Raw genomic sequence first — 22,528 nt, 5'->3', positions numbered from 1 at the left:
TGTCGCTGTAACCCTCTGCACCCAGGCCCCTCAGTCTGTAGCAGCGGTGTCGCTGTAACCCTCTGCACCCGGTCCCCTCAGTCTGTGTCGCTGTAACCCTCTTCACCCGGTCCCTTCAGTCTGTGGCAGCGGTGTCGCTGTAACCCTCTATACCCAGGCCCCTCAGTCTGTGGCAGCGGTGTCGCTGTAACCCTCTGCACCCGGTCCCCTTAGTCTGTGTCGCTGTAACCCTCTGCACCCGGTCCCCTCAGTCTGTGGCAGCGGTGTCGCTATAACCCTCTGCACCCGGTCCCCTCAGTCTGTGTCGCTGTAACCCTCTGCACCCGGTCCCCTCAGTCTGTGTCGCTGTAACCCTCTGCACCCGGTCCCCTTAGTCTGTGGCAGTGGTGTACCTGTAACCCTCTGCACTCGGTCCCCTCAGTCTGTGGCAGCGGTGTCGCTGTAACCCTCTGCACCCAGGCCCCTCAGTCTGTGGCAGCGGTGTCGCTGTAACCCTCTGCACCCGGTCCCCTCAGTCTGTGGCAGCGGTGTCGCTGTAACCCTCTGCACCCGGTCCTCTCAGTCTGTAGCAGCGGTGTCGCTGTAACCCTCTGCACCTGGTCCCCTCAGTCTGTGGCAGCGGTGTCGCTGTAACCCTCTACACCCAGTCCCCTCAGTCTGTGGCAGTGGTGTCGCTGTAACCCTCTGCACCCGGTCCCCTCAGTCTGTGGCAGTGGTGTCGCTGTAACCCTCTGCACCCGGTCCCCTCAGTCTGTGGCAGCGATGTCTGTGTTTTACCTCTGCACCCGGTCCCCCTTAGTCAGGGGTATTAAATATACGGCTCTCCAGCTACTGCGGAACTACACATGCCAGGAGGCTCTGCCACATTTTTAGCATGGTCTAATAGCAAACCTGTGGTAGGGAATGCTGGGATGTGCAGTTCCCCAGCAGCTGCATACCCCTAATCTAGGTAAAAGTAGACCAGTGCTGGTCACAGTGGGCCTCAGTAATGCATACTCTCACCAAGGGACCAGGCTCGCTGGCTGCCATTATCTAGAAATCTAGCCGTAAGCTGCAGTGTTACCCTGTGACAAACACATTATTCTACGGCAGATGTATTTGGCCTACACGCGGATCAGAGGGGTGGTATAGAAATAAATGAGCGGCCTGTTTAACATTACATTTTTTTCCCCTGTCTCATCCTTGAATGATTCGCAAAGGAAAAAGGGGAAAGGGGAAATCAGTTGGCACAGGAGACAAGTAAGAAAGTGCACCTAATTTAGATATAACATTAATTGTGTATAGCTTTGTAGGGGGTGCCACCACAGATCATATCATAGTATAGGGTTGGGGGAAAAAAGAGAAAGAGAAAAGGATCTGTCTTCGGTGACAGATCCTCTTCTCTTTCTCTTTTTTTCCCCAACCTCATCTTTGAATGCATAATATAATTATTATAGCAATGTGACCACTGATCCACAAAGAACACGACTCCCAAATATAAAACATTTCTTTTCCCAAATTACAAATAAACAGAGTATTGATTATAGAAGCTTTCCCCAGATTAACGGTGTCATTGCCACGTTCCAGCGGTTTTAGTTTATGGAGAAACTTGTGACCGGTAGAAATCCGATGGAGATTTCGTCCCTTCTTCCCGTCCCCAGGACTCCCAGGTGGCTTGTTATAGGGCAGCCTGTGTTCCGGTCCCTACGGTGTCTTAACACCTGACATATATACGTATTGTGTCCTGGTAAATCTCCACGTTGTGAAAGCTGCAGCTATAGGTTACTTGTGGCGGCGATAGTCTTGTAGCACTAGTGCACAGATTCCTCTGCTCACTAATACTTATCACTGTGTTTTTCCCTACTCCCACAGTGGATTCCCCGAACCTGAAGTGGGCTCCGCCAAAACACAAACTAATGAAGGTCCCCAAAAAATAAAAAGGTGAAGGCTCGGAAAAAATCCCTGAAGCACGGAGGACACACCTGCCAGATTTGCCACCACTCGCACTTAGCAGGAGCGGATGTCAAGTCCTCGCTTGGAGGAGGAAATAAATCCATGTAGTTTGCTTGGAAATAATATTCTGTACCATAGAGAGTAACAAACGTTTTATTTCTGTTTACAAGACTTTTTTTTATTTACAAAAGAACTTTTTTTCTTATGAAAAGATTTCAGAGTTAGAAATACTGAGCGCCGTCTCCCAGCGCCCCTGCGTGTGGCGGGATTACTGGGAGAGCGGTCCAGGATGTGTAACGCAGGAAGAGCGCTAATACTCCCGTTATACTGGTAGCCGTGGAAATATCTTCCCCTGATACATGTAATAAATGTTACCCTGGTCTGAACGCAGAGTCTCTTCATTTACAGCGGTCGTTGGGGATAGATGGGACTGAGTCGCTAAGTGTAGTATGTGCTATTATTACTCTCCTCTGGGTACTGTTAGTAATGTCTTCAAAAATATATTATCTAAGAGCCTGACATTGGCTGCAGACGCCAGGATTGCTTCTAAGTGTCCCGTCTCCCTATTTATCAGGCCAGGACACTCACCTGTTGTGTTTCTGCTAATCCATTCACAGTCTCTGAACTTAAGAGAATGCATTATATTAATCATCTCCTAACCCCGCATTATCACTTCATGTATTAATGCATAGTATTATAATAGAGGATTTCTGGTGTGTAAGTCCTGATTTTGGATTCCAGAAGCTGTAAGCCCCACCAGCTCCATGCGGCAATCCACGGTCCCCTCTTTGATAAGGTGCCGCCGCTGCAGCTGTGACACTAAACGCAGGAACTGGCTCCAGTTTACAAGAAACCAGAGCAAACGAGTCTTTTACGGAACCGACAACCACTCTGCGTTACGACTGTCAGTGCTGAATTAAGCAGGATTTCTAAAAGTGGAAATATGCAATGGTTACAGAACATAATCTCCCCTGCTTTACTTTTACCAATGATAAGTCTGGGATACCGAAGCTGCTAACAGGGCATGTTTTCCGGTTGTCCCAACTGCTCATTACTGACTGATACACACTGAAAGACGACACTGATTATTCCCTGTGTGATTCTTCGAGAGGATCTGGGAAACGTGACTGCGGGTCCCAGAGGGCCGGATTTGGGAAACGCTAATCTGTGTGTAGCCGTTGTGGAGAAGTGTTTGGACACCTGCGTGCCAGAAATCAGAATACAGAAGGGTCGCCGGAATCTTGCTGTTCCAAGTACAGATTTTTAATGAAATCCCATTTACAGCATATTTGCATCTAAGCTAAACCGGTTTAAAGAAAATCTCTCAAAAAAGGGCATCATTATAGCCTAAATACAATCATTAGAAAAATATATTAATGTGTTCCTGGTGTAGCCTAAAATCTGAAATTGTTCTCTGGAACCTGGTCCTAGAACTCTACTGTGCTCTGGCCTCGGAGGGGTCTGTCTGTCTTCTACAGAGTTAATAGCCCCATAGATCATAGAAGGGTTATCCTAAAATCCCTGTGACTAGAGAAGACCATAGCGGAGACAGTAATGTTCTAATGATGGGAGACTTCCCATTGCGCTCCTGTATAAACGTGTTGGCATATCCATGCACTAGGAACCATGGATAGTACAAGGCACATATTGCTTTTATCATTAAAATACCAGTAATTACAGACTGGAGAGGGGGTGTTTTATTATTGAACGGGGAAGCCTGGAGACTGATCAGGAGCTGGCATTGTAGGGTTAAGGACGTCTTGCTGGTAACCTGTCCTGGCAACGAGGACGCGTCCCTTACATACAGCATAGGTAGAGAGCCATTTCCCACTCCTGGGGTTGTCTTTGCGGCAGCACGTGGAGCGACAGACCTCTTGCCCCAAGCTGGTCTGTACACGTTGGGCAGTAAGAGGTTGGAGACTTGGGTCTATGGATTGAGCTGGGCAGTATGATTACAGGAAGGAGAAATCTAGTCTTAACAAGATCACCTCAGACTTGACGTTGGAAGACCTGGATCGAGAACAAAGTGCAAACGGTCTATAAATCGGTCAGCAGATAAGCCGTCAGCCAATACAGAGGGAGGGCGGCGAAGGTGACCAGGACGACGGTGGCACCATTAGGGTAAGGGTAGATTTCACCATCTGCGCCGGTGCAGCCGCTCTCACCATCCGCCACCGGAGGCGTGTTGACCACAAAGTCATCAATCTGAGCGCCCGTGTTGTAGCCCGCAATCCAGCTGCTATAGGCAGGGACCGAGATGTAGACTCCGGGTCTGTTAGGCGTCCCACACACGTCGCCCCAGCTGACGATTGCGGCCTGGTACCAGTTGTTATTCGTGTAACAGGAGAGGGGGCCGCCTGAGTCACCCTGGAATAAAGCGGCGATAGAGTGTTAGACTGGGAGACACAGGACACAGCTGTTATTGCTACACCTACAGATATATACTTACATGTATGTACCCCCATTGTGTGGAGAGAGTGGGGGAGAGAGTGGGGTACAGCCCCCCCCCCCCCCCTCAGTATAAGCATACCCCCATTGTGTGGAGAGAGCGGGGTACAGCCCCCACATCACTATAAGCGTACCCCTGATGTGTGGAGAGAGCGGGGTACAGCCCCCCCAGTCAGTATAAGTACCCCCGGTGTGTGGGGAGAGCAGGGTACAGGCCCCCGGTCAGTACAAGTGTACCCCCGGTGTGGGCAGAGCGGGGTACAGCCCCCCCCCCCCCCCCCCGTCAGTATAATTACCCCCCGTGTGTGGCAAGAGCGGGGTACAGGCCCCCCATCAGTATATGTGTACTCGTACCTGACAGGCATCGACGGAGCCGTCTGTTGTTCCGGCACACATCATATCGGCCTGGATGGTCAGTGTTTCGGGCGTAGGGTTGATGCCATAGAGACAGCTGCACGTCCTCCTGCTAATGATAGTGACTTTTCCCACCTGCAGGGTCTGCTGGCCGCCGAGATTAACTGCAGAGACAACAGAACAGCAGCATTACATATTATAGCAAGCAGCTCGCCAGCTGTTGTGGAACTACAAGTCCCAGTCTGCTAGTTTAAGTTTAAAACAACTATGACAAACTGCAAAAAAGTTTACTGAATTATTTTTGTTTCTTTTTATTTAAGAGAGTCTCAGGGTAGATTGATTAACGCATCTACAACTGAATAGTGGCCGTGTCGCCCATAGCAACCAATCGCAACACCGCCGCGTCTCACACACTGCCAAATACACACTGTATAGAATGCACGGACACACACGTGGCCTGGCTCCGGACACACACTGGCAGGAGCAAAAGACAGCACACAGCGTGAATGCGAGTTGTGTGAAACAGCTGCAGCAGGAGCTGCCAAAGACTTCTGAGCCTGACTGGGCAGAGCAGACCAAGGGCACGTGGCACTGAACTGGGGGTACTGAGAGACGTAAAAGGAACTACAATCCGGCATTGTGTGACCTAAGGGGTAGGGCAGAGCGGCATTATGTAACCTAAGGGGCAGAGCGGCATTATGTAACCTAAGGGGCAGGGCGGCATTATGTAACCTAAGGGGCAGGGCGGCATTATGTAACCTAAGGGGCAGGGCAGAGCGGCATTATGTGACCTAAGGGGCAGGGCAGAGCGGCATTATGTAACCTAAGGGGCAGGGCAGAGCGGCATTATGTAACCTAAGGGGCACTGCGGCATTATGTGACCTAAGGGGCAGGGCAGAGCGGCATTATGTAACCTAAGGGTCAGGGCAGAGCGGCATTATGTAACCTAAGGGGCAGGGCAGAGCGGCATTATGTGACCTAAGGGGCAGAGCGGCATTATGTGACCTAAGGGGCAGAGCGGCATTATGTGACCTAAGGGGCAGAGCGGCATTATGTGACCTAAGGGGCAGAGCGGCATTATGTGACCTAAGGGGCACTGCGGCATTATGTGACCTAAGGGGCAGGGCAGAGCGGCATCATGTGACCCAAGGGGCAGGGCAGAGCGGCATCATGTGACTTAAGGGGCACAAGATAGATAACATGGGGCCTAATTTAGACCTGATCGCTCGCTATTTTTTGCAGCGCTGCAATCAGATAGTCACCGCCCATAGGGGAGTGTATTTTAGCTGTGCAAGTGTGCGATCGTCTGTGCAGACGAGCAGTACAAAAAAGTTTTGTGCAGATTCTGAGTTGACCACAACTTACTCAGCCGCTGCGATCACTTCAGCCTGTCCGGGACCGGAATTAACGTCAGACACCGCCCTGCAAACGCCTGCGTTTTTCCAACCACTCCCAGAAAACGGTCAGTTGCCACCCACAAACGCCTTCTTCCTGTCAATCACCTTGCGATTGGCCGTGCGAATGGATTCCTCATTAAATCCATCGCTCAGCAATGTTCTGCTTTGTACCCGTATGACGCACCTCCGCATTGCGGTGCATACACATGCGCAGTTCTGACCTGATTTGCAGCGAAAAAACCCTAGCGTGCGATGAGGTCTGAATGACCCCCATGGTACGGAGTGCATTGCTAATTTTGTTCAGTGTGCCGCCAGTTGAAAAAGGTAGAAAATTTGTGAAGTAGAGGATGACTTCTCCATAACCAATACAGACGGTGTAATGGTTACCATTCCTGCCTCACAGCACTGAGGTCATGGGTTCCATTCCCACCATGGCCCCAACTGTGTGGAGTTTGTATATTCTCCGAGTTTCCTCCCCCAATGTAAAAATATACTTGTAGGTTAATTGGCTGGTAGATTAACTCTAACGTGAATGTGTACATGTGTTAGGGAATATAGATTGCAAGCTCCACTGGGGCAGGAACCGATGTGAATGGTCAAATACAGTATTCTCAGTTATGCGCTATGGAATATGGGTGTGCTATATAACCAGACACATCCCTCTCTACTGTCCTCTTACAGCCCTGTGATATACCTGGCTTCTTACTGAAGCGTACGGACCCTGCAGTGCCAGATGTCAACACTTGGTGGTGCACTGGAGCGCAAGGAGGGCATGCTGGCAAGGGTACAGAGACTTCTTGCTTGCACATGCCCAGCCGAATTTGGGAGATGCCGAGGAGATGGGGCAAGCGGCGACACTGAAGTGTTTCCGAGGGACCGAGCCGTTGCGTAGAGCATTGGAGACCGCAGTTCTGACTGAGTGTGCGAAAGACAGATTGGTAGCACCTGGAGCCTGACAGTGTACTGAGCTGAGGAGGAAGATGTCCCTGCAGCAACTGGGAGTTACATTTCGCTATAGTCATCTACATACAAAAAACCTAAGGGGTACATTTACTAAGCAGTGATAAAAGTGGAGAAGTTGCCCATGGCAACCAATCAGCATTGATGTAACATTTATAATTTGCATACTATAAAAGTATACAGAGCAGCTGATTGGTAGCCATGGGCAACGTCTCCACTTTTATCACTGCTTAGTAAATGTCCACCTGAGTTACATATAAGAAGACCCTGCTTACTAATCTTTGGAAAGAGATGATCCATAGGAGGGTGGGGGGGTGGGGGGAGATGTACTAAGCCTTGAACCGTGAAAAAGTGGAGAGAGATTAGGAGTCTATTCATGAGGCCGTGAAGAGAGTGTAGAAGTGCACCAGTGGAGAAGTTGCCCATTGCAACCAATCAGCTGCTCCGTACAATTATATAGTATGCAAATTATAACCGTTATTTCAATGCTGATCGGTTGCCATGGGCAACTTCTCCGCTGGCTCACTTCTCCACACTTTTCACGGCCTCATGAATAGACCCCCAAAGTACCAGGCAACCAGCTCCTGCCATTTATCAAACACAGGGGTCTATTTATGAAGCAGCGGAAAAAGTGTGGAGAAGTTGCCCATGGCAACCAATCAGCATTGAAGTAACATTTACAATTTGCATACTATATAAATTGTACGGAGCAGCCGATTGGTTGCCATGGGCAACTTCTCCACTGGCTCACTTCTTCTGTCTTTTCACTGCTTCATGAATAGACCCCACAGGCTGTAACATGACAGTTGGGCGTTGATTGGCTGGTACTTTATCTCTCTATCATTTTTCAAGGCTTAGTACATCCCCCCTATAGAGAGAGATAATGTTAAGAGCTGAGTAACAGTCATTTTGCTGTGTGTATGGGCCCAGCCTCTGCTGCCGTCTGGGGAGTCGGCGTCTCCAGTGTAAGGTACCAGCTGCACCTAACTTATCTGTGCCCGCGCCAGCATCCGGGGTGCCGCAGATTCTTTACCTGAGGGTTTAGTATTTCCCCATCCGGTGATCGAGCATTGCATCCCGGCTGGAAACTGGACGCTGGCGGATGGAAGTCTTATGGGCTGCACGGTATTACTGAAAGTGACGGGAGACTTCAGTTTGACAAGAGCGATATCCCAGGAATAGGCATCAGGGGTGTACGCCGGGTTCTTGTACACAGAATCTATCATTACCGACTGGACATCGGGGCCGGGGTTGGTCAGAGTCGTTGTTCCAACAACCACCGTATAATCTGTAATGCTGTGTTCTCTGGGAAGAAGAAGAAGAATATGTCGGTGCATTGTTGTTACCAGTCACCAATAGGAGGGAAGAGGATGAAAGTCAGAGGCAAACTAAATTCACGCACATGTCTATAGTATAGATCCAGCATATAGAGCCAGTCATTCGGGGACACACAGGGGGAATTGGGTGAGAAAGCTCTTCAAGACAGAACCAGGTGGACCAGGGAGGAGAAAGAGGAGGACAGCAGCAGCACCACCTTATAGTAGCATTGGAGGGCAGTAGCCGGCCCTGCCCTCACACATGGGACACTTACACTGGGAAGCAATGGGCCGCTGACAACAACCACTGCGCAGAGATCAGAGATGCGCCACACGCGTGCTGCGAGTTGTACCACAGGCTGACCTGCCACGGGAAACTCGTAATATCTCCATCTTGTCCTCCAACAATGCGGTCGGCTTCTGTAGGAACAGAGTTACTGCTTATTATGGATCTCAGCGTGAATGTGCTCATTGCTATAGGCTTACGCTTCCATACAGTGCCCATTAAGCCGCATTTTCTCCCTCTTTACCCCTCCGCTCTTCCTTGTGTTGGGCCGGCTCTACTTGTAGGACGCGTTTCTTCCTAGAGGTCTCCCGGTAACCTGACATTCCAATAGCTCCTTACCCATCACCTTCTCTGCACCCTGCTATCCAATGTAGAGTGTAAGCTCACGTGGGCTTTGCCTTTTGTTCTGCATATCTCCCCATGGTGCACAGCACTGTATAATATGTTGGCACTATATATACACAGACGGGTGTCCCTGTGGCATTCCAACTTTACGTACAGAACCACAAGGAGCCACGGCTTGCCACAGAAGCTAATTCAAGTAACTTTGGCACTGACATAAATGTGAAAAAGATTGCCAGCTTCTATTCCTGCACACAAGTCAGTGCAGAGACCTGTTCTCATGCAGGAACAATGCGGAAGTTTTCCTAGTTGGCAAAGTGGACCTACATCTGTTATATATCAAAAGGTTCACAAACGCGGTCCACAAGGAACTCTAACAGACCAGGTTTTAAGAATATCCATGGCTTGGCACAGATCAACCAGACTGAGGTGCTAATTAATTCACCTGTGGCCAAGCATGGATATACTGGACCATAATAATAATAGAACGCTATAAAATCAGTATAATAACAGGATAGGATATTCAGTACAATATAAATGGGATGGAGTGGGGCGCTAAAACAGCTCTAGCGTGAGGGGTGTGTCCTCACCTCATGGAGGCGGTCACGTCTCACGGGGACATGCCAACAGAGCTGCACAGCCCTTGGCATGTACATAGCAATATGTAAGGGATATGATATTCACTATGATACAGTGCACAGACAGTGACAGATCAGACAGACACAAAGACAACTTACTTTGGCAGGATGCAATGTTCAAGGCTGTAAAGAAGAACAAACAGGCATGAGGATGAGAGACACATAACATCTGGCATTACTAGTAACAAGCCGACGTGGGATGTTACCGACACAGAGACCCTGACCAGAGAGCGGCTACACCTCAGGATGTGTGCCACGGACCCTGGGCCCATCTAATACAGGGACCGGTTACTGGGTACGACCCCATACACTTCTACCAATAAAGGGTGTGGTGCCCCACTACCCACCCGAGTGCCACTGCTAGTGATTGCCCCATAGGGGAATGGAGAGGGAGGTTCTCCTATACTGAACCTGTAGTCCCAAACCCACTGACCTCTCTCCTCTACAGGGCCATACCGTAGGGCAGGGATGAGGAAAACCTTTGGCACTCTGTTGTTGAACTACACATCCCAGCAGGTCCTGCTACAGTTTTAGCAAAACTGTAGCAGGGTATGCTGGGATGTGTAGTTCAACAACAGCTAGAGTGCCAAAGGTTCGCCATCACTGTCATAGGGAGGAAATGTATCAGAACTTGGAGCGATAACGTTGAGAGAGAGAGAGAGAGTATCAGCCAATCAGCTCCTGTCTGTCATTTTTCTAACACGGCAGCTAGGAGCTGATTGGCTGGTACTTTCTCGCCATGACTTAGTACATAGCATTTACTTTACAGAAAACACCATCAGTCCTAACTGTCCCTACATTTCCCCATAACCAATATAATACCCAAACATAAAAAGCCTCCATTCAATAAAGGACAGTGCACATAAAATGCACCGCGGTATTATATATACACGTTGCAGCGTTTTATAGAGATAGACTTTTACTTTATCTTTTATAAGACATAAACATTGGCAATATAAAAATCTTACGGCTCTGTCTTGTTAGTCATTCCTTTTATTATCTTCCAGTTCCATTATACGCTTTATATCCCTCACTATAGCACCAGCAATATAATTTAATGGCGGAATGGTGTTGGCAGCCCGTTTTACTGTAGCGGTAACTTACAGTTCCAATGATTGTTTCCTTATGTAACGCCAGTCACATTCCGCAGTACTATACAGAGAATAGGCATCATGCACATCAGCCCCTGCCCCGGGAGAGAACGCCAAGGGCCTCACCCAATGAGCAATTACTGATGCACTGCGCATGCGTACATAACCACGCGCCGTCTGTTTTCTGTAATCGTGCCTAGGTATCTGCAAACACAGTAGCGACCGCATTAAGTAACAATCCATAGGAGTGCTGGAGGCGTGTCAGTGGGATGGGTACGCAATCCCTGTGATGCGGGGCGTATAGCAGGTGTGTCGTGGCTGTTGTAATCACAATACAGTATATGCAAAACAGATTGCAGGAATTGCAAATGCATCAACAGCGCAGGCCAAATAGCCGGAGAGCTGCGCAGACGGCGGAAGTGCTGACGGCAGCAGCAAACGTTCCGATGGGCAGGCTGATCATTGCAGAATCGCAGGCGGCTGGCGGTGTCACAGTGATGCAGATGACTGAGGAAGCCGCTGATTATTGGCTCAGACGGGGAAACGCGTATCAGCCACATAGAGGCAGCTGGAACCCTTGGTACCTCCGTGAAGCTTACAATACAGTTTGGATTCTCATCTCCAGATATGGCTGCAAGATTTTTACAATAAGCCAGGCGTGGTAATACAAACCCAGGAGGGTAAAAGTGGCATTTATAACAAAATCATGGCCATGATTATATAGACTGTATTCTATGCTTAGAGCTAAAGTGCTACCTCTTTCTTACTAATAAAAACCATAACTAGACATTTTAGCGCTGTGTGCAAAAAACGGCATTGGTGCCCCCCTTATTTAAAATGGGGCGAGTGTGTGCCGGAGGTGCGCAACAAAAATATAGGGGCGTGGCTTCATGGGGAAGGGGTGTGGCCACAAAAATACCAATTCATATTACAGTGCACAGTAGTCTCCATTATTCAAATTATGCCGCACAGTAGCGCCACTACACCAGGTAGAGCCACTTTTACACATTACGGCAGTGGTTCCCAAACTGTGTGCCGTGGCTCCCTGAGGTGCCTCGGGACAGTTGCAGGGGTGCCCTGGGTTGGTGGTCCAGGACCAATTTAAAATTATTTATGGTCAATATAATAGGCAAAACCAGAGCTAGTGGCTGCCAGTCATAAAACACGTGGACAAACAGAATCAAACCTTGTCCCTCACCACACAACTGACCCTAAGGATGACATATAATCGCGATCTACTTAATGTAATATTTCTACATTTCTCAATAAGAAATTTTTGGCCTGGGGGTGCCGTGAAAAAAATTCTGATATTCTAGGGCGCCGTGATTCAAAAAAGTTTGCCAGATACACATATGCCCCCAGTGCCAGGTACACATATGCCCCCAGCCCCAACAGTGTTGCTTACCGCTGCCAAGACTGTGAGGGTCCGGCCATCGTCCATGAGCAAGGTAGGGAGCGATCACGGCCAGCCAATGTGGAAGGAGAGGGACAGCTGCAGTTGCACTGCCACCAATTACAGTGCGCTGCTGCGGCTCCGAGTCCCCCTCCCTCTCCTCCTCCCCTGCCCCAGCAGCTGCTCATCTCCAGTGGCAGCACGCACAGGCAACTTGTAATGAGTCAGTTTGACTCATTACACTTTTAGGCGAACGGGTGCAAATCGGCCAGATGAAGGGTTCAAATCGGGCTGCCATTGCAGCATTTAAATGCAGCAGCAATGGAAATTCACTGTATTCTGGAATGTCCAGGAGACTACCAGCAGCTGGGGTGCCGAGAAGAAGTCCGGTACCAATTACCCAGGTTTGTGGAGGGGCCCGGGTCAGCTGCTAAGGATTGTCCCCCTTTGCAGCACTGAGAGGAACAAATTACCCCGTATGTGAACCCCAGCGTCCCCCCCTTTTTTTTTTTCAGGGGGTATGGTAATGCCTCCCCGGATTTGGCCACGCTCCCTGAGTTCCCGGGCCTGTGACCTCTCTTGACGGCTTGCCCAAGAGTGCAGGACACCCTCCTTCATCCCACTCACTTACTGAGGAGGGGCATGGGGTGTGATGATGCAAATCCCTCTTTGCAATCCAGTCCCTCTTTCTATGGGAGGGAGCAGGGCTGGACGTAGCATTCGTTCACTCAGTCAAACGCTTAAAACTTAGTTTTTGAAGCTTGACAAAGTGTATACTGAAATTACCACATCCCCAAGATGGAGGGGAGACGCATGGCGTTCCCCGGTATTTCCCACATTAAATACATGCAGTAACTCACTGTAAGGGAGCAGAAGTGGGTTATAACACACAATAGACGACGTAGTAAAGGGATAAATCTGTATTTGAGTACGGAGTGGTACAGCAAACAGGTGACGCATCTGAGGGCTAAAGACCTTTATCAGATTGGAGTGGGGCGTATTTATCAATCAATTATGCCTTTAAAATAAGCGGAAACTGCCGTCTCCGCACGTGCAAGGGTAGAATTACACATCCCTTAAATGTACCAATACAGAAAGCTGGAGATACCTCCTTCTTCTGTCACCCCCTGCCCCCGCAGCAGCCGTCCCCATAGTTTTCTATGGGGACACTATTTCACAAGTTCTGCCCACGTCAGCCCAGTGACTGCAGTGGGGCAGCCCTATCGAAAAGGGATCTTACAGTCCCTCTCCGGTGATTTGCAAGAAACCCTGCAGAGAGTCATGGCTTTTTCCACATAAGCAGCTGGAAGATCCATGGGTCCTGATCACTGCGAAAAAAGTCTGTATCGGAGCCAATGTTCTGGTGATTTTTGTTAATGCATTTCATCAAATAGAGTTCTCATTGGTGCGATATGTGGCGGTAACGGCATCTTTAGATGGCATTGCCCAGTAGAAGCCTGTGGGCTTCATTTTGGATCCCTCTTAGAGGAAAATGCAATTGGATCCCTCCCAACACCCCCTGCGGACTGTGCGTCATACAATGCATGCGCGGATGGACTAACGGGTCCTACACCAGGAAGTCTAGTGATCGTTTAGGACAGCGTTCCCGGCTGTCCTTTGCTGAACTCCTCATTGCGTTATTTTGATATACAGGGACCTGCCAGAGAACGGCTGTGGATTAGAATAAACATGTTTTCCGTCATCTGCTGTGAGGAGCCAGCATTAATCCATGAGAACAGCAATCTTATTGTCTTGGTGTATTGACCTTGGGTCTGGCTGTGGTAAGGGAACCCCCTCCCTCACCTGCGGGCGGCGTGAGACAGCTGTATCCTGTGTGACAGGTCTGTTTGTGGGATATTTTGCTACATACACGGGACGCAGTTATGAGAACACCAGGCGCAAAGCATACAACAGTAACTGATACAAAATGGATCCCTTGAGTGCAGATTTTACTTTAGGGACCAGGAAGAAGTCACTCGGTGCTAGGTCTGGAGGTGTTCTAGCACCGCAATCTGTTTCTCGGCCAAAAACTGCCTCACAGAGAGCTGTGCGGGCTTATGCGTTGTCCCGATGGAGTACAAGACCATTTTTCCACCACTCTGGCCTTTTTCTTCTGACTCTTTCCTGTAAAGATGCTAGAACATTTTGATAGTAAAGTGGAATCACTGCCTTCTGGTACCTAGTCTACCAAAATAACACCGTTGGTATCAAAGATAACAATTGACATGGCTTTGGATTTGCTTTGATGTGCTTTCTTCATTCTTAGTGATAATGGTGTTTTCCCGTGCATGGATTGGCGTTTTGTCTCAGGATTGTACATGGAGATCCATGTTTTATCACGGGTAATAACTCTACTTTAAAAAAAAAAGAAAAAAAAAAAAAAAGTGGATCCGCTTGAATTTCTTTCAAAATGTTTCGATTTTTTATCTGCTCGGCGGTGAGAAGCCCTGGAACCATCTTAGCACAAACTTTTGTCAAGTTAAGATCTTGATGCAAAACTTGCCTAACATTTCCTATGCGATGTTTACCATTTCTGCCGTCATTCAGATGCTCAGTCAACGATCAACTCGAACAGTTTAAAAAAAAACAAAAAAACCCAACACATCTTTATTTGTTTTTGATGTTCAAGGACTTCGGGGATGTTCTTTATCTTCCACATCCTCACAACCATCACTAAATCTTTTGTGCCACTCAAGCACACATGCACGTGACATAGAAACCGCAAGCCTCGGTTAGCATACAGAGACAGTCGGTGGGCGTTTTATTTAATTTAACTAAACAGTTCACACCTTGCTCTACTCTTAAGTTAAGCATTTTTACGACACACGGAAAAAGACACCACTTCTCAGAAACTATCTGTGCGAGAGGCGTGAAACTTACAAAACCGTTTGGGATAGTCCCAGGTCAATGTTCCCCTACTCCCTTGTAACACACGTACAATGGTTTATTATTTACAAGTACAGTCTTGTTATTTAATAGTCACACCTCGTATTCCAAGGTGACCCTGCTACAGCTCAAGCCGCATTTCTGCTATATTATGGCCAGAGGGACAGTGGCAGAAGTTATGAGTGGGGGGCCCAGGTGCAAAATAGAATTTGGGCCCCTCTCCCCCATCCCAACCCAAGTACACAATATGCCACACGACATTGGGTAACAGGGAGAGGCAAAGGGAGACCGGGGGAGGCAGTGGGTGACAGGGAAAGCATGACAGGCAGAGGCAGTGGGTGACAGGGGTACACAAGCACAATGTCATGCGTGGTGCTGAAATCCGGGGCCAGGTAAATGGGTGGGGGCAGGAACACAGCGGCCTCTGCTCTGCCTGTGACGGGTCCCGGCACCTTGTGCTTTCCTTAGTTTGGCAATGCCAGTTAAACCAATTGTGAGCTGCCTTTAATCCACAGAAGTGAATTTACTGCTGTCTGTTAATTAGAGGCAATATGTGGCTGTGATCACCAGCGCCGATAGGTGCTCAAAATGTCCTGTGGGGGGCGCAGAGGATAACCAATTGCTGGTCTGGGCAGCAGTGGGCCCCTTAGTCCTCAGGGGCCCCGTTGCAACGCACCTGCTGCACCAATGGTAGCTCCACCCCTGCGGAGGGATGTGAAATTCGGGAGACCGCAGAAGAAACCAGATATTCTCCTGCCGTAACCGGCTCCTTGATTAGCGCAGAGCTGTGAAAAGACGTTTTATCACGACAAGAGATGGATGATAAAAGGGATTTCCACGGCTCTATAAATAAACCAGAAAAACACCTAATGAATCAGTAATCGCTATACCTGTACATGGTCACATATGAATCACATTGTTTGCGTCACCCAGACATTCCACTGGAGCTCTGTTAGAAGTATAGATAATCCCCCCCCCCCCCCAATCGCAGGAAACAGAAGCTCCTCCCAGACCTTTAGGACAGTGACAACCCCCCATGCAAAAATCGATGGTGGACCTGCCATCCGCAGATCACCGTAAGCAGATACACTTGCCGCTTGATATGCCGGTCCTCACATCACAGGTGGGTGGACATTTGAATTTGCCCGCCCAGCTGTGGCGCCAGTCCCTGAGGCCAGTGTACGGGCGAGGGGGGGGGGGGGGGCAGGGTTGCCCGTATATACAACCAGATGCGCCGATATATCTGCAAACATCGTTCACAGACCTATCGGGTGAACACACCCGTCCTTGATATATTGCCCAATGTGTGCCCAGCTTTAGAGTTTTCTGCACCTCATATAAAGACTGGCTGCGACTCATTTAATGCAATTTAAACCATATGTGTTTGTACAAACATTCTGCATTGCAGACAGAACGGCCCTAATGGCGCAGGTCTCCATAGCAACCATCTTGATGGTGAATACAGGCAAAGCACAGCGGGAATCGGCCTGGCGCAGCTTGTGTACGTGACATTAGTGTGCGCAGGGCAATATAAGGCCTATACGCAGGAGGGTCTCCCAGCACATATCAGCTGATCACGGCGGGAAGATCTGACAGGAACATGGATCAGCCTGTCATCCCACACAGGCAGGAAATAAAGTCTATGCTCACCAAGGCATTCATTAACCAGACATGTATACAGTCATTACATGAACAGCACTGTACACTGCCCAGGGCTAATACTCAGTTATTTATAGATGGAATTATAGAATTTATGTACCGGGGTAAGCAAACAACACAAATCCAACCTATATGAGTATGTATGTATGTATGTATGTATGTATGTATGTATGTATGTATGTATGTATGTATGTATGTATGTATGTATGTATATATATATATATATATATATATATACACACATATACATATATACACACACACACACACACACACACACACACACACACACACACAGGTTGAGTATCCGAAACGCTTGGGACCAGAGGTATTTTGGATATGGGATTTTTCCGTATTTTAGAATAATTGCATACCATAATGAGATATCATGGTGATGGGACCTAAATCTAAGCACAGAATGCATTTATGTTACATATACACCTTATACACACAGCCTGAAGGTCATTTTAGCCAATATTTTTTATAACTTTGTGCATTAAGCAAAGTGTGTCTACATTCACACAATTTATTTATGTTTCATATACACCTTATACACACAGCCTGTAGGTCATTTAATACAATAGGTTTAATAACTTTGAGTATTAAACAAAGTATGTGTACATTGAGCCATCAAAAAACAAAGATTTCACTATCTCACTCAAAAAAAGTCCGTATTTCGGAATATTCCGTATTTCGGAATATTTGGATATATATATATATATATTTTATCTCATAGCACTACTTGTCTTTCTCATTGCTGTAGGATAAATATAAGGAGTGCAGGGAGGAAGGGGATTCATTCTGGGATATTCAACATGTGGCACAGCTTTGCTAATAGGGCATGCTGGGGTGTGTAGCTCTACAGCAGCTGTGATACCAGAGGTGGGCTTTATAGGTAATGATGGGTAAAGGGTCCTCGTAACAGATCAGAAATGTACATATGTGCGCTGGATGTCATTCTCAGCATTTGTGATTATCCTGGATGCCTGCACAGTGCAGAGTTTCCCCATCCTGTGCTATCCTGGATGCCATTCTCAGTATTTGTGATTATCCTGGATGACTGCACTGTGCAGAGTTTCCCCGGCCTGTGCGCTGGATGCCATTCTCAGTATCTGCGGTGATCCTGGATGCCTGCGCAGTGCAGTTTCCCTGTTCTGTGCCATCCTGGATGCCTGCACAGTACAGAGTTTCCCTGTCCTGTGCTATCCTGGATGCCTGCGCAGTGCAGAGTTTCCCCGTCCTGTGTGCTGGATGCCTGCACAGTGCAGCGTTTTCCTGTCCTGTGCTATCCTGGATGCCTGCACAGTGCAGAGTTTCCCTGTCCTGTGCTATCCTGGATGCCTGCACAGTGCAGAGTTTCCCTGTCCTGTGCTATCCTGGATGCCTGCGCAGTGCAGAGTTTCCCTGTCCTGTGCTATCCTGGATGCCTGCGCAGTGCAGAGTTTCCCTGTCCTGTGCTATCCTGGATGCCTGCGCAGTGCAGAGTTTCCCCGTCCTGTGCTATCCTGGATGCCTGCGCAGTGCAGAGTTTCCCCGTCCTGTGCTATCCTGGATGCCTGCGCAGTGGAGAGTTTCCCCGTCCTGTGTGCTGGATGCCATTCTCAGTATCTGCCGTAATCCTGGCTTTCCCCAACAGTAGTTACAACTGTTACCCCGCTACCTTTCATACCGAGTGTCCACCACACCTCTTATTTGGGCAGGACCGTATAACCATGTTTCTGGTCTTCGCAGGTGATGTATTGGCATCATGAGCCCCTTAACGTACAGCGCTGTGTAATACATGTATAAGAGTAGAACTGAGTGATGTTCAGCGGACAGGAGAGGCTGGGGGCAGAAGGCCGGGTGGTCACCCTTACACCGGACGTTTGTATGTAAGTGTTGGCGGCTACAAACGAGGCCTCGCAAACTGGGACATCACTAGATGGCTAAGGTGGAATAGTTTGTGGTTGCAGACGGTTTATAGTAAAAGTCGCTGGAGGGTGGAGTTGTTGTTATCACAGTCTCCTGTAGCTCCCAGCTCGCCCTTCCCAGTGACATTCAAACGTCTCAATTTTAAATTCAGCAAGAGGAATGTAACCGGCGGCTGGCAGACACAGGCCTGGGACCCATTCTAGCAGAAGCCTCTGAGGAGCATAGGGCTTGTAAGTACACAGAGGGAAAGTCTCCTCCGAGAGGACAGTATGTACAGTCCCTGCCCTCTGCATACAATAAGTATCACAATGACTTTCCTCACAGAGCGTCTGAGCCATGCTGTAATCACTGCAGTTGTGCAATAGGCCAAAGTCAATCTCTCCTCTCTCTTATCATGCATAAGGAGTAGTTACTGGGAGTATTAGTTTCACACCAACAAATAAGAGCAAATCTGCATTAATTCCTTGTAACAAACCAAAACCTATAAACTATATAGTGAAACCGCGTGAGGGGCAGCGTTCCCGGATATCCTTATATTAGAACATTATAAACACTCCAGGACCTCAGTCCCAACGCTCCTTCCTCTGCCGTTCCAGAGGTCCGCTTTGTCAGGTTACTCCTCATTGTGTAAGGGGCTTTTATACAGAATTCCCCAAATCAGGACACAGTGACCACTTCACAGCGGCGCACGCACAAGAAGGCGGTGTTATATTATTAACTTTTATTTATAAGGCGCCACAAAGTGTAGGCAGCACCGTAGAATCGGAGCATAAACACCATACATGAATATCAGACCAGACTGAGAAGGAACATGAGCAGGGAGAGGACAACACACGTTCCTTCCCCCCGAATGCAGGACTACACCCCAGACAGTTTCCCTAAAAATATTCCTTTAATGCTACATGCATCTGCCGCTGAAACAAGCAGCACCCATCAGCAGGAACTATCACCCAGCTGTCCTGGAATCGGGACATAAGGGGTTTATTTACTGTTTATTCACAGTTTCTTATATAGTGCAGCACATTCCATTGCGCTTTACAACTGGACACAATTAGAAGACAAAACTGGGTAAAAACAAAGAGTCATAGAGGTAGGAGGGCCCTGCTCTCAATCTTACAATCTATGGGGAATCAAGTTTACAATGTATGTGATTTACTAAGCCTTGTTGGAGATAAAGTACCAACCAATCAGCTCCTGTCATTTTTCAAACACAACCTGTGACATAGCAGTTAGGAGCCGATTGGGCGTTACTTTATCTCCATCCAAGGCTTAGTAAATAGACCTCTTAAGTCCTGTCCCGTTGGACAGTCCACTTGAATAGAGGCTGTCTCGCCTAGATTAGGACATTTGGGAGGCAAGCGTTATACACTGTCACACCTTATAAAGGGGGTCTATGTACCAAGCACTGGAGAGTGATAAAATATCAGCCAACCAGCTCCTGTCATTTTTCAAACACAGCCTGTATCATGGCAGTTAGGAGCTGATTGGCTCGGACTTTATCTCTCTCTATAAGGCTTAGTTCTTCTCCTACTACATGGACAGCAGGAAAAGGGCAATATATGATTTTGTCCTAAATAGAGCTCATCAGCACACACAGTATTTCACCCTCCATGAGACCCCAGTCACAGCAACCCCCCAAAACAGCCTATCAGCACCATCCCACTTACTAAAAGCAGATTTTCCCAGGAAGGCTCCAGCCTGCCCCTACACGTTACATACATGTTACCGAGCCTCTCTGCAGAGGGTTGCGTCACTCACCTCCCAGGCATAACAAAATGTGGCGGAGGGATTTTTCCATGCTCCAAAAACAAAGTGGTCCCCCCCTCCCTTTTTTTTCTGCGAGGGGCCCAGGTGGCTGAGAGCGGTTTCTGTACAGATCCAGGTGTGGAGACCGAGCAGGCAGGTGTACCTGTCTGGCTGCAGGCAGGTGGACAGCTCAGACAGGTGTGTGTGTGTACAGATCCAGGTAAGGGGATAGCCAGGTAGGTGTAAAACGTATCACATCAGGTCAGGAGACAACCCAGACGTACGCTGTCTGCAAGCATCCAGGAGGCAGGATAGTTCAGTATCTGGAATCCAGAATGAGTGGTGCTTATGGCTGCTCAGGAATGTTAACAGGTGCATGTAATGAGTTTCACCTGAGAGGCCGGCCTAACCTGTTCCTGACAGATCCCCGCCTCCCCCAGGTTTCTACAGCCTCCCACACCACCTCAACTCACACCATTGTCATAGTCCTACAGTATCCTATTCTGCAGAGCGCACACAATAACACATTCTCCCGCCCTTACTGTCCACATAACAGAGTCATCACTTTGTGTTGTTGTGTTGGAAGTCGCACGCTCTGCAGATTGTTAGCTCTGTGGGTGAGTTTTGGGCTGGCTTCCTAGATGCTGAAGACTGCAGTACTGACCTCCCAGCTCAGGGGAGAAAATATTTCTGCAGCATTTTCCCAGGAGTACAGGTGCCCGGGAAGGCGCAGGGTTTTCATAAAAAGTCATTTGGACGCCTGCGCCCGGGGACCTAACATACAATTACTGGATATACGTGTTCATCGGTTTTGGTAACCAAACAAGGGGGGTAATTCAGACCTGATCGCTAGACTGCGGTTTCGCACAGCGGGCGATCGGATCTGAACTGCGCATGTATATGCACCGCAATGCGCAGGCGTGATGAACCTCTGCAATGGGGATCGGTGCTCTGCGACGGGATGGTGCGAAAATAGCGATCGCACGGGAGAACCCAAGGAGATTGACAGGAAGAGGGCGTTTGTGGGTGTCAAATGACCATTTTCTGGGAGTGTCTGGAAAAAGGCAGGCGTTCCCAAGCGTTTGCAGAGTGGGTGTCTGACGTCAATTCCGGCACATGCCCCGGTGTGCTGGGATGTAGGGGGCGCTAAGGAGGCCAGTTGTGGTGCTGCACTTTGCTGGCGATACACCTGCTGGCTTCCGCTGTCTCCAGTCAGGTGTCGGCAGCAGAGGCTTCTGGCGCTTCCGGGTTGCGGCTGAAGCTTTGTGCGTGTGACGTCAGACGCACGCATTGAGACGCTTGTAGAGAAGGATGGAGGCGGGAGTCCGGCGGCCGGGAGCGAACCCCAGCGCACCCAACAATAAAGGAAGGTGCGTGCTGGGGCATCACTATTTTAAGCCTGCACGCTGCACTGAGGAGGAAGGGGGGAGAGGGGTAAGTGAACACTGCGCTGCCTTTTGCCCAATAAATGTGCACTCCTGGAAACCAGTATCCCCTGTATAGCAGCATTCCCCCCCTATAGTAACAAGCTGTACTCCCCGGATTTGAATGAGTTCACAGCTACACAAGCCTTTAATGGCTCGGGGAGTGCAGCCTGTTACTATCTGCATCTATTGAAGTTCTGTTTGATGCATGGTATGGCACCCAGGTATTTCTGATGTGAAAGTGGAGTGCCGGTCATAGGAAGACTATCTCCTATATAATAGCCCAGATCTGTGACTTTGTGACTCATTTGCTAACTCTGGGCGGAGTCACAACACTGGGCGGAGTTAGTCAAATGAGTCACAGATCTGGCATAATCTGGAGACTAGGAGCAGAAGCAGATAGTATGGGCATGTCACAGGCAGGGGTGCATACCTCCCAGCTTTCTTCAGGAGCTTTCTTCAGGCAGAAGGAGGGACACACACCCGGCGAAAAGGGGGCGTGGCTTCACGGGAGGGTCCCCGTTTTCGTCAGTGAGGGGGCATGCCCAGCACTCTGTGAGCTGCTGGCATGCCCCCTGGGGCTGATTATGAGTCCAGGGGGCCCAGGGCACTTGAGACAGGGGAGCCCTATCTCATTGCTGTGCCTGGTGTGGGATTGGGGGCGTGGTCTAATCGAGCGACTCTAGGCCACGCCCCTTATGCAAATTCCGGGATTTTTTTTTAATGGAATTTTGGCCCCTCAGCT

General features: G+C 48.9%; 2 protein-coding genes across 3 annotated transcripts in view; one reads left to right on the top strand and one right to left on the bottom strand.

Annotated features, from left to right (window-relative positions):
- KAT8 (lysine acetyltransferase 8) overlaps nt 1-2,318 on the top strand; it is a 48,677-nt gene extending 46,359 nt beyond the window's left edge. For both annotated transcript variants that reach the window (XM_063935196.1, XM_063935197.1), the window contains exon 11: nt 1,852-2,318. In XM_063935196.1, coding sequence (XP_063791266.1) covers nt 1,852-1,916 — 65 coding nt within the window. In that variant the 3' untranslated portion in view covers nt 1,917-2,318. The remainder of the gene's footprint in view (nt 1-1,851) is intronic.
- Nucleotides 2,068-20,768, bottom strand: LOC134945740 (prostasin-like). The gene is made up of 6 exons (XM_063935198.1): nt 20,372-20,768; nt 9,773-9,796; nt 8,683-8,827; nt 8,125-8,396; nt 4,735-4,898; nt 2,068-4,299 (listed from the first exon to the last, which is right to left on the bottom strand). Exons 1-6 carry the CDS (start codon nt 20,409-20,411, stop codon nt 3,970-3,972), a joined length of 975 nt encoding a protein of 324 aa, XP_063791268.1. The 5' UTR covers nt 20,412-20,768; the 3' UTR covers nt 2,068-3,969.
- Nucleotides 20,769-22,528: the final 1,760 nt, after the last annotated feature.

This window comes from Pseudophryne corroboree, chromosome 7 (assembly GCF_028390025.1).
Source record: "Pseudophryne corroboree isolate aPseCor3 chromosome 7, aPseCor3.hap2, whole genome shotgun sequence".
In the NCBI taxonomy this organism is placed as follows: Eukaryota; Metazoa; Chordata; class Amphibia; order Anura; family Myobatrachidae; genus Pseudophryne; species Pseudophryne corroboree.
This window is presented reverse-complemented; position numbering and strand designations above follow the sequence as displayed.

Bases quoted from the DNA above. Each gene is read 5' to 3' on its own strand.
- LOC134945740 (XM_063935198.1), bottom strand. From the start codon at position 20,411: ATGGAAAAATCCCTCCGCCACATTTTGTTATGCCTGGGAG. The intron at 8,828-9,772 runs GTAAGTTGTCTT...CTGTTCCTACAG, and splicing joins GAACATTGCATCCTGCCAAA to AAGCCGACCGCATTGTTGGA. The intron at 8,397-8,682 runs GTAAGTGTCCCA...TCTTCTTCCCAG, and splicing joins GCGGCCCATTGCTTCCCAGT to AGAACACAGCATTACAGATT.